The sequence below is a fragment of the Canis lupus genome, chromosome 6, assembly GCF_011100685.1.
Source record: "Canis lupus familiaris isolate Mischka breed German Shepherd chromosome 6, alternate assembly UU_Cfam_GSD_1.0, whole genome shotgun sequence".
NCBI classification, from domain to species: Eukaryota; Metazoa; Chordata; class Mammalia; order Carnivora; family Canidae; genus Canis; species Canis lupus.
The window spans coordinates 17,942,901-17,959,867 of NC_049227.1; the positions used below are offsets into that span (position 1 = coordinate 17,942,901).

The 16,967-nt window shown below is 49.4% G+C and overlaps 1 protein-coding gene and 1 pseudogene across 1 annotated transcript; one reads left to right on the forward strand and one right to left on the reverse strand.

Annotated features, from left to right (window-relative positions):
- The first annotated feature begins 1,099 nt into the window (after positions 1-1,099).
- On the forward strand, positions 1,100-16,289 carry QPRT (quinolinate phosphoribosyltransferase). The gene is made up of 4 exons (XM_038539832.1): positions 1,100-1,880; positions 14,438-14,973; positions 15,664-15,795; positions 15,869-16,289. Exons 1-4 carry the CDS (start codon positions 1,868-1,870, stop codon positions 16,085-16,087), a joined length of 900 nt encoding a protein of 299 aa, XP_038395760.1. The 5' UTR covers positions 1,100-1,867; the 3' UTR covers positions 16,088-16,289.
- Positions 4,502-4,811, reverse strand: LOC111096250 (annotated as a pseudogene).
- Positions 16,290-16,967: the final 678 nt, after the last annotated feature.

Below are 16,967 nucleotides of genomic sequence, written 5' to 3' on the forward strand. Positions count from 1 at the left end.
ACCCAGCGTGGAGCCTGATGTGGGGCCGGATCCCATGACCCAAGCTGAAATCAAGAGTCTGACACTCAACTGACTTAGCCACCAGGTGCCCCTGGGATCTGTCTTTTGAGTGAAACTGGCATCTAGGAGGATGGCCTGAGGTAGTACAGCCCAAGGTGAGAGCATTATTCTAGTACAATTTGGATATAGTGGGGGTCTGGCCTAAGGGCAAAAAGAAGGTGAAATTTGAAATGCATTTATTCAGAAAATCAAATTTTAGACCTAATTGGCTGCTGGGTGATAGAGGGAAGAATGAAGTTAGGCTTTGAGGGCAGCCCCGGTGGTGCAGCGGTTTAGCGCCGCCTGCAGTCTGGGGTGTGATCCTGGAGATCCAGGATCCAGTCCCACATTGGGCTCCTTGCATGGAGCCTGCTTCTCCCTCTGCCTGTGTCTGCCTCTCTCTCTCTGTGTCTCTCATGAATAAATAAATAAAATCTTAAAAAAAAAAAAGAAGTTAGGCTTTGAGATTTCTATCCTGGGAGGTGGAGGAGATGCAGATCGGATTATGTAGAAATGCAAAGGGATGAGCAGTTTTGGGGGAGAACATAAGTTAATTTTTAGAATTTAGGAGGGAAGTCAGAGCTACAGATTTGAGAATCATTTGATTGTAGATAGTAATTTAAATAATGACACTAAAAATAAATAAATAAATAAATAAGTAAGTAAGTAAATAAATAAATAAATAAATAATGACACTGATGGATAAATGCATAAACTGTGCCATTCACCGTGCAGCATGAGAAGGGAGCCATGGAGAGAGGCTCAGGATTTAGTCAGGACAGGCTAGCCGCTGTAACAAACAACCCCCAAATGTCAGGGGTATAACTCAGGAGAAGTTTCTTCCTTGCTGCCATTGGAAAGTGGGCTTCCATAAAGTCATGCCAGGACCCAGGCTCCTTCTATTTTGCGGCTCTGCCATTCACCAGATAGGGAGGATAGAGAGAGGGCAGCATGATGGGAAGGTTTTCAAGGGCCAGGTCTGGAAGTGACGGTATCACCTTCCCTCACATTCCACTGGACAGAATCCAGTCACGTGGCAGCCTCAGTGCAAAAGAGCCTGGAAATGTAGTTTAGCTGTGTCCCGAGGGGGAGAAGAGAAACTGTCCCACCACACCGAGGGAACACCAAAATGTCGACTATAGGAAGAAGGACTTGCAAGAGCCAGCAAAGAGCCTTCAAGAGAGAAACCCGGATAAACATGGCATCGAGGATAAAATAGTTGGAAGCCTGGACTAGAGTGAGACAAGCAAGGTCCTAGGTGCAAGATGGACCCTGGGAAAAGGAGTTAAAGGGAGGGAAGGGTTGACTTTCTACTCTTACTCATAGAGTTTTCTCACTTGATTATCAGTTGAACCCACAAGGGAGGAATTATCACATCTTACAGCTAAGGAAAATGAGGCACAGAAAAGGCCAAGAAGGTATTCAAGATTAAAAAGGATGGAATTAGGATCTGAACCCAGGACCGAGGCTGATGATTTTCCCAGGGCGCCCATCAGAGAAGTTTTCCAGCCTGCTCATGTGAAGCCTGGGGAGGGCTGAGTGTGTGGAGGGTCCTGGGCTTCTGGCTCAGGGAGAAGACTTCTGAGTTACACACTTCTGAGCTACACAAATGAGAGCTCCTCCTGTCCCACGTAGAGAGCAGAAGAAGGTGTGTCCAGCGCCAGGGGTCCTGGGAGAGGGCAGGAGAGAGCTCCAGAGAACTGGAGAAGGGCTGGCTAGACCTGGCTAGACCGGCCCCTTCCTCCTTCCTCTGGCAGCCCCGCCCCCACTCTGGGCCTCTGGGTCGTGGACTGAGAGTGGACACGCCAGCCCTGCGCCTCCAGCCATCATGGACCCTAAAGGTAAAGGAAACCCCCAGGCCTCTCCTCTCTGTCCCTGCTTCACCATCTCCCCTCTCCTGCCTCCCTCCTCATCCCAACTAATCTCAATCCCTTAGCCCCCCTCCCCCACCAAAGAAGATCCATTCCCTGCCCCCCCTGCTTTGCCCTCCTCACGCCCTCTGACCTCTCTGAATCCCAAGCAATTCTTCTGTCTCCTGAGAGCCTCTTCTTTCTCTTTCTATAGTCCCCAGCGAGTTCTGGGGAGAAAGGGGCTTGAGCCCCAGGAAAGGAAAGGTCCAGAGGGGTCTGGAGGAGGCCCTGTCTGGGGAGCAGCTCTGGACTTTGCCCCATGCTAGCCAGCAGGGAGGAGGGGAGGCAAAGTCCTGTCCCTTATGTAGCCGGTGGGGGAGGGGACTTGAGCCCCGTGACTCTGCCTGGGGTGGGGGTGATGTCGCAGTGGAGAAGGAGGGCGAGTGGTCGATGATTGGGGCCAGGCTCTGGAATCAAAGGCTCCTACTTGAATCTGGGCTCCACCTGGAGCAGGCTGTGTGACCTCCGGCAAGTCACTTGACTTCTCAGAGCCTCATCTTCTTGCATCTGCAAAATGACAATACTAGTTCCCAGCTCATGAGGCTGTAGGGAGGACGAATGTCAGACTCACAGAAGCTATTGGCCAGTGCCTGCAGGACAGAAGTCGGGCTCCTTCTAGAGCTGTCTGCATTTGCCCTTCCCCCTTTCTGGGCTGCTTCTTCCTTGGCTCTCATCTGCCTCCCCTGCTTTGGGGCTTCTGGTGCCCCCCCACACACACACCTGGCACCTCTGGCTAGGCTGCGGAACCAGCTCTTGGGGATCCAAACAAACTTTCGGTTTAGAAATGGCCTCAGAGTCAGAGCCTGGATTCAGCCCCATCCCTGCCACCCGCTAGCTGTGTGACCTCAGACAAAATGCCTCTCCTCACTGTGCCTCAGTTTCCTTACTGATGAAGTGAAAATGTTGTCTTCCCTTGGGTTGTGGGGAGGGCTTGATGAGATAATACACTTCCAGTGCCTACTACATAGGAATCCCTCGGTGTAGTCATGCTGGTGGTGGTGCTGACTCCCCAGGTGTGTCTCTGCAGCCCTGAGCCCTCCCTGGGTCCCAGTCCCACACTTGGAAGCCTTGCATGTCCATCTCCACCTGACAACTCACTGGCATGTCAGACTCAGAGACATCCCCTCATATCCTCTCCATGTCTATCCCTACTTCACCATCCTCCTACTTGGACTGGAAACTCAGGGTCATCTGTGACTGTTCATCCCCCCTTGCACCCCAACATCCAGACAGTTGCCACGTCCTATGGACTCCCCTTCTCCTGAGCGTCACCTAAACCTCTAACCTCTTCGTTTTCTGTTCCCACCTCCTTCTGGGGAGCAGCCTGGTGGAGGCTTCCTTTGCTTTGCTGCCTTCTTTCTGGTGATGTGTGTCCATAACTCTGGACTGGCATTGATCAGTGCCTCATGGGAATAAAGCAGGGAGGGTCTAAGGGAAAAGTCTAAGGGGTGAAGCAAAAGCTGGGGATGTGGCAGCAAGGAGGGGTGAGGACAGAGCTGGGGCAGATGTAGATGGCAGGCTGGTGGGCAAAGATGGAGAGGTCAGGCCTGGCCCAAGCATGAGCAGGGCAGGGTGGGAGCAGGGTGCAGGGTGCAGGTGCTGTGTTCCCTTACAGCCTTGGGAGCAAAAAACGTCCTCACTACCCTTCCCCTGGCCCCCTGTTCCTTGCCCGGGCTGTTGCTGCAGCCTCCCATCTTGCATCTTTCAAGAACACCAGGCGCAGTTTAAATATTTAAACTTCCAAGTGATTTCAGATGGAATGTATCAGTGATTTTTCTTTTTGCCTGTTGAACAAGACCCTGACTCGTTCCTATCATTCAAGGCCTGCTCAGTCTGGCCCGGTCCTGCCGTTCAGCCCCCTCTTGCTACTCAAACCGATCCAAGATTCTTTTTTTTTTTTTTTTAAAGATTTTATTTATTTATTCATGAGAGACAATGAGAGAGACAGAGACACAGGCAGAGGGAGAAGAAGGCTCCATGCAAGGAGCCCGATGTGGGACCGGATCCCGGATCCCGGGATCACGCCCTGAGCCGGAGGCAGACACTCAAATGCTGAGCCACCCAGGTGTCCCCCCATCTGAAATTCTGTAGAGCATTTTACCACTTGCATGATAGGCAGTCCCTTTGAGCCCTTGGAGGGCTCATTTCTCTTCTTTAGAGAGAGAAGGGGATGAGAACAAGAACTTTAGCTGGGAGTTGCTGTGCTCGTCAGCCTCTGTCTCCATCTGGTGTTAGCCAAATGGATCAACAAATAAAGAGCTGAGGGATGGCTGAGTGGGTCAGCAGCTGGGCGTCCGCCTTTGGCTCAGGGCCTGATCCCAGAGTTCCAGATGAGTCCCACATCGGGCTCCTTGCGGGAGCCTGCTTCTCCCTCTGCCTGTGTCTCTGTGTCTCTCATGAATAAATAATTTTTTTTTTTTAAAGCCGAATGAACAGGGCTGCCACGGTCACACCCAAAGGGGTTCAGAGACATCTGTCAGGCATTGGCTCAGCACTTGTCGACCACTTCTTGCCCTCCTCATTGTGGCCCTGTGATTTTTCCTTTCCTTTCCTTTCTTTTTATCCAAAATCTGTTTATTGGGATAGTGTCCCACTCATCTTGATTCAGGGCGCTTTCAGTGCTGCCTCTGTATGAAGGCACATCCTTCCAGAAGGCTTGCTTTTCCTCCTGCAGGCTGGCAAAGGACAGTGGAACAGCCAGCACACAAAACCATGGTGTGTGCATGGCTAAAGACGGTGGTGATTTTGTAGCATCCCGAGCACTTGGCATACATGAAGTAAGAGTTGGGGCTCTACGCCAGGCGCTTCTTCTCCTCTTCCTGGGGACTAGGATGCAGGCAGGAGGTCCTTCATCAGGGACATGTTCCCGTGGGGAGGTTGTCACTGCAGAAAAGCCCTGTGAGGATCCCTGGGTGGCTCAGCGGTTTAGCGCCAGCCTTCGACCCAGAACGTGATCCTGGAGACCCGGTATCGAGTCTCACATGGGGCTCCCTGCGTGGAGCCTGCTTCTCCCTCTGCCTGTGTCTCTGCCTCTCTCTCTGTGTGTTTCTCATGAATAAATAAATAAAATCTTAAAAAAAAAAAAAAAAAGAAAGAAAAGAAAAGCCCTGTGATTCCTGCATGAAACCGACTCTCAGAGAGGTTAGCAAACCGCCTGAGGTCACTCAGTGTGTAGGTGGTGGAGTCCAGTTCCAGCCCAGGTGTTTCTGACTCCTGAGCCGGGTGTTCTTACTACTGCATGGACAGAGCCCTGGAACCATGGGTGTGGTTTGCAGAACTCTGTGAATGTTGACATGATAAGCACATCACAATTTAAAAATATCACTCAGTGCTAGATTATGGCGGTTGGGTGGGGTAAGTGAGGGGACTCGGGAGCCACTCTGCCTGAGTTAATGACTCTAACTCCCCACTTCCCAGCTGTGTGAACTTTGTGAAATCTGGATGTGGTTTGTGGTCTCTCAGTGCCTCAGCTTCCTTATCTGTAAAATGGGGAGAATAATGGGACCTATCTCATAAGGTTGTTGTGAGGATCGAATGTGTTGGTATATATAAAATGCTTGGCACAGCGCTTTAGAAAGTGCCAGCTGCTATCTATCTATCTATCTATCTATCTATCTATCTATCTATCTATCCATATATCTATCTATCTATTTATGTCATCTCTACCCTCAACATGGGGCTCCAACTCATGACCCCAAGATCAAGAGCTGCACGCTTCACTGACTGAGCTAGCTGGGCGGCCCCTTCCTGACTTGCTTTTAGTTGAACACATACCAGAGCTGTAGCTGCAAGCACAGGCCATGTCATTACACACAAAACTGAAAACAAACACTTGTTATACTCATCTTAGGTGCATTCATAGAGTCTCCCTTTGTGACCCATCCATCCCAGACAAGAAACAGTTAAGTGACTGATGTAAAGATGAAGGTATGGGCGTTCTGATTCTGATCTAGTGCAAGAAATAGCCCAAGATGCATCCCCTCAGAAACAAAGATGCCCATTTTCAAAACTTTATTTAAATCCAAGTTAGTTAACATGCATCACATTATTAGCCTCAGGAGTAGAATTTAGCGATTCACCAGTTGCATATATCATACCCAGTGCTCATTCCATCACGTGCGCTTCTTCATGGCCATCACCCAGTTACCCCATCTCTCTGTCTACCTCCCCTCCAGCAACTCTGTTTGTTTCCTGGAATTAAGAATCTCTTATGGTTTGCTTCCCTCTCTGTTTTTATCTTATTTTATTTTTCCTTCCCTTCCCCTATGTTTATCTGTTTTGTTTCTTAAATTCCACATATGAGTGAGATCATATAATTGTCTTTCTCTGATTGACTTATTTCACTTAGCATAACACTCTTTAGTTTCATCCACATCGTTGCAAATGATGCAACTGTTTAGGACTGTTTAGAGCCCTGTTTAGGACTGCATTCATTCTTTTTGTGGCTGAGTAATATTCCATTGTATATATGTACCACATCTTCTTTATCCATCCATCTGTCGATGGACATCTGGGCTCTCTTCATAGTTTGGCTATTGTGGACATTGCTGCTGTGAATATTGGGGAGCATGTGCCCCATTGAATCACTAGGTTTGTATGCCTTGGATAAATCCCCAGGAGTGCAATTACTGAGTGGTAGGGTAGCTCTATTTTTAACTTTTGAGGAACCTCCATACTGTTTTTCATAGTGGCTGCACCAGTTTGCATTCCCTCCCAGCAGTGTAAGAAGGTTCCCCCAGAGATGCCAATTTTAATAAAACTTTAGTCAACTAATGAAGAGATCAGGGTTACATCTCACAGGGTAAAACTATATATAATCTGTGAAGTCTAGGCATCTTTTTTTTTTTTTTTTTTTTTTAAGTCTAGGCATCTTGAGAGAACTTTTACATATAACAACTGGAAGGGTAGAAGGTGGCACAGGGTGTTATAGCTGTCCCCCCTGGGTGGCAGTTTCTGGGCAAGGTCTCCTCAGGCACCTGCAAAAACAGCGCTCCCTTCTCTGAAGTTCCTTTCAGTAACAGCTGCTAAATAGAAGAGCCGCATTTTCAAAGCTTCCCCCAGGAATCCCTTTTGTTGGAAACACATGAGAGAGTGGGGGCCTGAAACAAACCAGATGTACTTGCTTATGTTTCACAAATGGAACACGGAGCAGATAATATTCTGACCGAATGGTAGACAAGCCCAGAACAATGGATCTCGAAGCCTCCAAGAGAGCAACCCTTGCTGGTGGAGGCAGCGTAGGAGGCACAACCTGAATCCACACGGGTCATTTCCTACTCTGCTCTGTAAGGAGTTTCCTTTACATTTCTGAGCCTCAGGTCTCCATCTGTAAATATGAATGAGCTCTAGCTTGAGGAACTAGGGGTAAGATTTGTGACAAAGTGCCAGGCCTGTGGCAATGTGGCAAGTGCCTGGCGTATGGTAGGCACCAGTGGTTGGTAGCCATGATTCCCTTCCTGCAGTTCTGAAGCTCTCAGCTCTGCTATGAATTAGAATTAGGTCACCACATTGTAGACCCATTATGTTAGAATCTCTGGGGGGTGGGGCCCACGCATCAGCATTTTGCTAAGCTCCGCAAATAATTCCATTGTGCAGCCAAGGTTGAGAACCACTGTCTTACCCACCCTAAGGAAAGCTTTCCTTGACCCTGTCAAACAAGATTTCTTGCTGTCCTTTCCTCCGTCCCTTCCTTCCTTCTTTCCTTCCGTTCTTTCTTCCTTTTCTTTATTATAGAGAATTTCAAATGTACACAAAAGTAAGCAGAAAAGTAAGGATGGACCCTCATGTACCTATCACCCAGCCTCAACAACCACCAACTTTTGGCCAGCTGGGCTCCATCCACACATCTTCTACTTTCTACCTTTCAGGAACACCTTAAAGCAAAATGGGCTAATAAGTCTTTTCTTTTTCTTTTTTTAATTTATTTATGATATTTTTTAATTTTTATTTTTTAATTTTTATTTATTTATGATAGTCACACAGAGAGAGGGGGCGGGCAGAGACATAGGCAGAGGGAGAAGCAGGCTCCATGCACCGGGAGCCCGACGTGGGATTCGATCCCAGGTCTCCAGGATCGTGCCCTGGGCCAAAGGCAGGCGCCAAACCGCTGCGCCACCCAGGGATCCCTCGTAAGTCTTTTCATACATGAACATCTTGGTGTGTATTTTCTAAAAAAGATGAGGACTTTTCTTTTTGTTACAACCACAATACAATGATCACAACTAATTTTTTTTACATCTGAATTATTTAAAAATTTCCTTAATGTTATTAAACATCCAGTGTCCAGATTTCCAGTTGTCTCATAAATGCTTTAATTTGGTTTCAGTTGTTTGAATTAGGATCGAAATAAGATCCATGTTGTGATTGGTTAGTATGTGTGTTAAGATTCTTTGTGTGTGGGATCCCTGGGTGGCTCAAGCAGTTTGGCGCCGGCCTTTGGCCCAGGGCGCGATCCTGAAGACCCGGGATTGAGTCCCACGTCGGGCTTCCAGTGCATGGATCCTGCTTCTCCCTCTGCCTGAGTCTCTCCCCCACCCCCTCTCTCTCTCTATGTCTATCATGAATAAATAAATAAAATCTTAAAAAAAAAAAAGATTCTTTGTGTGTGTGGGTGCCTGGGTGGTACAGTAGGTTAAGTGTCTGACTCTTGGTTTTGGCTTAGGTCATGATCTTAGGGTTGTGAGATAGAGCCCTGTTTAGGACTGCATGCTCAACACAGTCTGCTTGAGACTCTCCCTCTCCCTCTGCCCATGACCCCATACTCTCCAGTGTGCTCTTGCTCTCTCATAAATGAATGAATCTTTTTTAAAAAAAGATTCTTTTTATTATTTATTGCTTATTTATTTTTACAGATTGTAATTTCTTTATTTGGAAGAGAAAGAGAGAGAGAGAGAGAGAGAGAGAGAGAGAGAACCAGACATGGAAGGAGCAGAGGGAGAGGGAGGAGGTTCCCTGGCAAGCAGGGAGCCCAACACAGGTCTCTATCCCAGGATCTGACCTGAGATCAAGACCCGAGCCGAAGACATACTCTTAACCAACTGAGCAACCCAAGTGCCCCTTTTACTTATTTTTTAAAAAGATTTTATTTATTTGAGAGAGAAAGATAGAGAGAAAGCACGAGTAGGGGGAGAGGGGGAGGGACAAGCAGACTCCCTGCTGAGCAGGGAGCTTGATTCAGGGCTCTATTCCCGGACTCTGAGATCATGACCTGAGCCAAAGGAACTCAGACGCTTAACTGTCTGAGCCACCCAAGCATCTTTCTCTTAATTTTTTAAAGAGTTTATTTTTAAGTAATATTTACACCCAATGTGGGGCTCGAATTCACGACTCCAAGATTGAGTTGCATGCTCTATGGAGTGAGCCAGCCTGGTGCTCCGGGAGCATTCATTCTTTTTTTTTTTTTTTAGATTTTATTTATTTATTCACGAGAGACACACACACACACACACACAGAAAGGCAGAGACACAGGCAGAGGGAGAACAGGCTCCAGGGAACTTGTTGTGGGACCCGATCCCAGGACTCCAGCCAGGGTCACTTCCTGGGCCGAAGGCAGGCGCTAAACTGCTGAGCCACCCAGGGATCCCTGGGAGCATTGGTTCTTAACCCTCATGTGCATCTGAAACACAGGAGGAGGTCTTCCAAACTTGGATGCCTGGGAACCACCCATAAAAGATTCTAATTTGGTTGGTCTGGGCTGGGGCTGAGCAGCAGAGTCTGAAGAGCTCCTCAGGTGGGTTCTTGCTTTCTCAGTTCTGCAGAGAAGAGTGGTCTCACACCCCACCTCCACTTCCTCACCTCCCATGCACTACTTGACCGTGATGATATGGCTTCTGCCCCCACTGCACAGCACTACGAGTGCTCTGGCAATGGCCTCCCCGCTGCTAAGTCTTATGCCCATTTGCAGCCTGCCTTCTACTTGCTTCTGCTCACATCCTACTTCTTGAAACCCTCAGCTCCAGACACCCACTCCCTCCTGGTGCTGCTTCTCTTTTTAAATACTGGTACTTCCCAGAGGCCTCCTCTTCTTCCTGACCTGGTGATCTCACCCACTGCTATGCTTAGTCATCACTCATTTCTGCTGGTGGCCCCCAAATCTCCATTCCTCACCCAGTGTCTCACCAGGACCCACCATCATGGTGTGGCCAGGCACATCCTTCCTGCTGGCATCTCGACCTTAACATCTGCAAAGCCAAAGTCAGTCGTTCCCCCCAGCTCTGCTGCTTCTCAGCTGCATCACCAGCTGCACGAACCTCCTTGACATTCAGCTTCTGTGCTTGTAAAATGGGAATAATCCCCTGTGGTGAGTTTCAGACGAGAGAGCCCAAGAGAAGCGTGGTGCCCACGGCTGGCACACTGCAGGCATGCAGGTTGCTGCCTTCTGTTGTCCCCATCCTCCACCCTGAATAGTTCCTTGTGGCAGTTTGCAGCTACCTATGGCAGAAACCCAAGGCTTCTACATCTCATGAGCTGCTAATTCGGGCAGATCCTACCTTAGAAACAACTCGCACATTTGCCCCTGCTTGCTCTTCCTACGGTTCTGCCCAAGCTCAGGGCTACATCTCTTCCTGTCTGGCTAACTGCCTCAGCCTCCTTTTGCCTCCCAACCTATCTCTAGTCAGTGTCTGAATTGACCCTCCTGAAACAAAATCATAATTCCATAATTCCCTTGCTTGGGGTACCTGGCTGGCTCAGTTGGTCAGTCAGTAGAGCGTGTGATTCTTGATCTCGGGGTTGTAAGTTCAAGCCCCATGCTGGTTGTCGAAATTAGTTATAAATAAAATCTAGGTGGATCAGTGGTTGAGCATCTGCCTTGGCTCAGGTTGTGATTCTGGGGTCCCAGGATGGAGTCCCACATCGGGCTTCCCATGGGGAGCCTGCTTCTCCCTCTGCCTATGTCTCTGCCTCTCTCTCTGTGTCTCTCATGAATAAATAAATAAAAAATATTTTAAAAAATAAATAAAATAAAATAAAATAAAATCTTAAAAAAAAAACACAAAAAACAAAAAAAACTTGTGCTTAAAATTCTGTGATGGCCCCTAGGATCTGTCCAAACTACACAGCTAAATATTTTAGTCCTTTTTCACTCTGGCCATCCCATATCTCCCCTTACAGCCTTTCTCTATTTTCTTGCTTTTGAGACTTGAGCACCAGCATCTTCAGCATGAAATGTGTCTCCCCAACCACCACCTCATAGCTCTGCCTGGCAAACATTACTCATCCTTCAAGGCCACAGAACCTACCTCCCTCCTTCCTCACAGACACTTAGTCATTTCTTCCTCTGTGCTCCCACAACCCTCGGTAGATGCTCAGTTATCCTTTAGCAGACACATCTACTGTGTGCCAGACAGTGTTCCCGAGAGCTTTGCAAATATTAAAGTACTTAATTTTCATACAGCCCTATGAGGTGCTTATTTTTGTTATCCCTATGACAAAGGAGGCACCTTTGAGGTCCTGGAGATGCTCTGTCACTTGCCCAAGATCACTTAGCTGAAGATGGCCGAGGCAGTACTGGAACCCAGGCCATCTGGCCCCAGAGTCTGGGTTCTCATTCATCTACCATGCAGCCTCTATGCTAGGATGAGTATCACTGAACACCTAGTATTAAGCAAATCAGTATGAAATTGCCAATATTTGGCCATCTTTGACCCATAAAAATAGCACATTTGTATGGTTCCATGTGTTAGGCACTTGGGATGGAGCAGAAAACTCTGGGTGATGACATTAGAGCATGGGTGAAGATCAAGGAGCAGAGTGTACATGTGACCCGATAGGGTGTCTGCAGAGCCCCCTGCCAAGGAAGTGCTAACTAAGAGAAGACCTGAGAGAGGAGTGGAAGGAAAGGGGGAGTTTGGGGGAAGGGGGAGGGAAGGGACTTCCAGGCAAAGGCACAGCCTTGGAACAGCATAGGCTAAGGCCTGAAAGCTAAGAAGGAGGGCTGCCAACTCTGTTACCCAGCAATTAGTACCTGGCACAGAGCGGGCGTTCAAGAAGGATTTGTCAGGGCAGCCCGTGTGGCTCAGCGGTTTAGCGCTCCCTTCAGCCCAGGGCCTGATCCTGGAGAACCGGGATCGAGTCCTGTCCTATGTCAGGCTCCCTGCATGGAGCCTGCTTCTCCCTCTGCCTGTCTCTCTCTCTCGAATAGATAAATAAGATCTTTAAAAAAAAGAAGGATTTGTCAAAAAAATAAATGAAAAAGGGAGAGAAGTATCAGCTGGAGCTGATACAATGAAAGTGGGGTTTGAAGCAGGAAGGTGATTTACTTTTTTATTGTCTTATTTTAAAGTCAGATTTAATGAGGCATAATTACAGAGAGTAAAATTCACCCTTTTCTGTATACAGTTCTGTGAGTCTTGACAAATGCATCAGTGCTGTAGCCACCATCAGAGAAAATATAGACTCATTCAGTCCCATCCCCAAAACTCCCTGGTGCTGCTCCTTTGTGGCCAGCCCCCCCTCCCCTCAGGAAACCACCAGTCTGTTCTTTTGCTGTGGTTTTGTTTTTTCCAGAATGTCATATGGATGAACTCAAATAGCACATAGCCTTTAGAATCCGGCTTCTTTACTTAGAATAATGCATTTGAAATGAGTCCCCTATTGTGTGTGTCAGTAGTTGGTTCCTTTCTATGTTGCCAAGTAGAATTACACCCCAGAGGTGCCTCACAGTTTGTATATCATATATTCACCAGTTGAAGGATTCACATTCACTTTAAAAAGCAAACATCACTACACCTGGTGTGGATGGAGCTGGAGCTTCTATATCTCTGTTGTATGTCCAACAGCCTTTTGCCTGGCTGGCTGGTGGAACAGTGGAGATGACAACTATGTCTTTGTCATATTTACTTTGCTGTCACAGTCACTTTGCTCTCAGTACCCAGCCAGGGCACAACTGGCTCTGAGTGAGGAATGGAAGCCATTTGGGGCAGAATATGAGCAAGGAGGGCCAGGTAAAATTACTGAGGGTGGGGAAGGGGTGAAGATTGGGTGCTTGACTTTGGGGAAGAAAGCCTTATTTTGAGGGTAGAGCAAGCCAGAATGCCTGTTTTAACTTCAATGTGGAGCAAAAGTGAGGAAGCAAAACAAAACCCAACATACTATCCAATCAAAACCCCCTAACAGGGACGCCTGGGTGGTTCAGGAGTTGAGCATCTGCCTTCAGCTCAGGGTGTGATCCTGGAGACCCGCATCGAGTCCCGCATCGGGCTCCTTGCATGGAGCCTGCTTCTCCCTCTGCCTGTGTCTCTGCCTCTCTTTCTGTGTGTTTCTCATGAATAAATAAATAAAATCTAAACAAAAACAAAGACAAAAAAAAAAAAACAAAACCCTAACATGCTATCCAATGGTCTCCCCCTGCCACGACGACGGGAAGCGCCGTCCATTCAGGGCTCGCGCCCAGGAGGCTGCAGGTCTTCTCCTGGCCGACAGATGGCGATGTTGCACCGCGCCCGAGCTCACCCATTCAATCCACAGACCTTAGGAGCGGGTTAACGGCTAAACGCGGGTAACGTGGGCGGGAAGGACCACTCGGTCAACAACTTTCTGAGAAAAGACTCGTCCACACCGCTGACGCTGTGCCTCACAGAGCAAGGGCTCAAGCCCAATTTCCACTTACACCTTCCTCCTTGTACAGCCCCTATCTCTAGAGAGAGGACAGTTCTTTAAGATATCAGGCATGAAGGGGAAGGGACCCCAAGGTCTGGTCGGCCTCCAGTTTGCTGTGTGACCTCAGCGCACTTGCCTTTCCTCAGTCTCCACATCTGTAAAAACCGGACTTTCCAGCTATAAAATACTTGATGCTACAGAGCAGACATACACTTATTCTGCTGGGGGCCTCCACTCATAACTAATCCTTCTGTGCCAGATGCCAGGGAGACTGGAAAGGCTGCAGGTGACTCTCAGGTGCCTTCTCTTCTGGTTGGTAAATAGCTGTTGATGCAGCACTAGGTTTGCCACTTAATACAGGCCACTGGGTTCAATCTGAATTTCAGATAATCAACAGATGATTTTTAAGTGTAAGTCTGTTCTAAATATCACCTAGGATATATTTATACCAAGAAAACTTTGGTGTTTGGCAGAAATTTAAATTTAACCAGGTGGGGATCCTGGGGTGGCTCAGCGGTTTAGCGCCTGCCTTCAGCCCCAGGCCTGATCCTGGAGACCCGGGATTGAGTCCCACGTTGGGCTTCCTTCATGGAGCCTGCTTCTCCCTCTGCCTGTGTCTCTGCCTCTTTCTCTCTGTCTCTGTGTCTCTCATGAATAAATAAATAAAATCTTTTAAAAATAAATAAATAAATTTAACTAGGTGTCCTGTGTTCTTACTTGCCTAATCTGACACCCTTGTCCAACCCACAAGCCCGTCTGAGGGGAACCCCAGATCTTTGCCCTGACTGGCTAGCCCCCAATTTAGCTGGTCATTAGATGTTTTGACAACCACCCCGGACTGCAGGGAGGCGTCCTCAGTGTAACCCTGTTCTCTGTCTTTCCCTCCCAGGCCTGGAGCTGCTGCTGCCCCCCACCACTCTGGCCGCCCTGGCGGACAGCTGGCTCCGCGAGGACTGCCCAGGCCTTAACCACGCAGCCTTGGTTTCGGGGGCAGCCCCGTCGCAGGCGGTGCTGTGGGCCAAGTCCCCCGGGGTACTGGCCGGGAGGCCTTTCTTCGATGCCATCTTTGCCCGAGTCAACTGCCAGGTGTCCTGGTTCCTCCCTGAAGGCTCCAAGCTGGTGCCGGTGGCCAAGGTGGCCGAGGTCCGGGGCCCCGCGCACTGCCTGCTGCTGGGCGAGAGGGTGGCCCTGAACACGCTGGCCCGCTGCAGTGGGGTGGCCAGCGCCGCCGCCGCCGCCGTCGAAGCCGCCAAGGGGACCGGCTGGACCGGGCACGTGGCTGGCACCAGGAAGACCACGCCCGGCTTCCGGCTGGTGGAGAAGTTCGGGCTCCTGGTGGGCGGGGCCGCCGCCCACCGCTATGACCTGGGAGGGCTAGTGATGGTGAAGGACAACCACGTCCTGGCCGCCGGAGGTGTGGAGAAGGTGAGGTGCGTCCCGCTGGGCCCTGCGCCGGCCCTGCTGCGCTCCCAGCCGCAGCCCCCGCCCCCTACCAGCGACCGCCCCCCCAACCACGCCAGGGTGAACAGTGATGGCTGGGGAGTCTGGGGTGCTGGACCCCCACTCCCACCCCCTTGGGCATTCGCGCCCTCAGGTCAGATGGGCTGGTGGCAGACTTCTCCAGCAGGGCCCTGGGACTTGCTGTGATGTTCAAAAGCAAAGGGTGGTTGAGCTGCTGGGAACCTGGTGATGGTGGCTCTGTGACCTTGAGCAAGTTGCTCGAGCTTCCTGGACCAGTTTCCTATTTGAAAATGTTCTTAAAGATCCCTTCCAGTTTTTTTTTTTTTTTTTTTTTTTTTTTTTTCTGGTACAAGAAGATGTTTGTATTATAGCAGGGGGACAGGACCCGTGGGCAGAAAGAGGTGCTTTCCAGTTTTACTGTTCTTGAGTCAAATTGGACTCCCATCCTGGTGCCAAATATGGCTGATATTTGGCCATTTTTTTGGATCCACAGAAGGGGTAATTTCATGAGGTTTCACCTAATGTGAGGGAAACCATCCCGTGGCCTGACCTTTTCATTAACCCCAAGCTCATTATCCACCTGGGGCCTTTCTGGGGCCAGGCCCCCATGTCAGGTGCCACTGTCCTCACTCACCTTCTGGGCCTGCCCTCCAGGCAGTGCAGGCGGCCCGGCAGGTGGCTGACTTCACCCTGAAGGTGGAGGTGGAGTGCAGCAGTCTGCAGGAGGCTGTGGAGGCCGCCAAGGCCGGAGCGGACCTCGTCCTGCTGGACAACTTCAGGCCTGAGGTGAGGCGGGGCCTGCTTCCGGGGAAGGGGCTGAGTCAGGGACTCTCACCTCCCCTTGGCTTATGTCCCACAGGAGCTGCACCCCACGGCTGCTGCGCTGAAGGCCCAGTTCCCCGGTGTGGGCGTGGAGGCCAGCGGAGGCATCACGCTGGCCAACCTCCCCCAGTTCTGTGGGCCCCACATCGACGTCCTCTCTCTAGGGATGCTGACCCAGGCTGCCCCGGCCCTTGACTTCTCTCTCAAGCTGTTTCCTGAAGGGGCCACGCCCATGTACAATGCCCACAGGTCCTAAAGGCAAAGAGGATGCAGCCACCAGTGGGATAGCATGGTTTCTTGGGACCCTCAAGGTTGCCCCTAAGTATAGTACACGACTCTCCCGGCACTGGCCTGGGCTGCAGTCTGGCTCTGCCATCTACTGCTTATGTGAGTTGGAGGGGCTGACTTCACCTCTGTTCATCTGTACAATGGGTCTAATAAATGAGCAACCTTACAGATGTCTTTGGGTGACCATTAACACATCATGAAGGCTCAGTGACTCTTAGAAATTAACCATAGCTCACTGATTCTAAGATGCACTTGTTTTCACACACCACCTTCTCTGAAGTTAAAATGTGTCTTTCACCAATGGGGTCTAGTGGTCACTGTCAGCCAGGCATTGGCCATCACATAGCCATCATGGCCTATGTGTGCAGCTTACAGATAAAACATGATAACAGGGCAGCCCCGGTGGCACAGCGGTTTAGCACCGCCTGCAGCCCAGGGCGTGATCCTGGAGGCCCTGGATCGAGTCCCACGTCAGGCTCTCTGTATGATGCCTGCTTCTTCCTCTGCCTGTGACTCTGCCTCTCTCTCTGTCTATGAATAAATAAATACAGTCTTTAAAAAAAAAAAAAAACATGATAACAATCTATGTTGAAATAAGTCCAAGAGAGCTCTTTAAACAGATGCCAGAAAGAAATTGTGGGGGGCACCTGGGTAGCTCAGTTGGTTAAGCATCTGCCATTGGCTAGGGTCATGATCCCAGAGTCCTGGGATGGAGCCTCCCATCAGGCTCTCTACTCAGTGTGAAGTCTGCTTCTCTGTCTCCCTCTGCTTCTCCACCCACCCATGCTCTCTTAAATAAATAAATAAATAAATAAATAAATAAATAAATAAATAGGAGATCCCTGGGT

Excerpts from the sequence above, each read along its gene's own strand:
- QPRT (XM_038539832.1), top strand. Across the intron at positions 14,974-15,663 it reads CCGCCGGAGGTGTGGAGAAG|GCAGTGCAGGCGGCCCGGCA; the intron begins GTGAGGTGCGTC and ends CCTGCCCTCCAG. Across the intron at positions 15,796-15,868 it reads TGGACAACTTCAGGCCTGAG|GAGCTGCACCCCACGGCTGC; the intron begins GTGAGGCGGGGC and ends TATGTCCCACAG.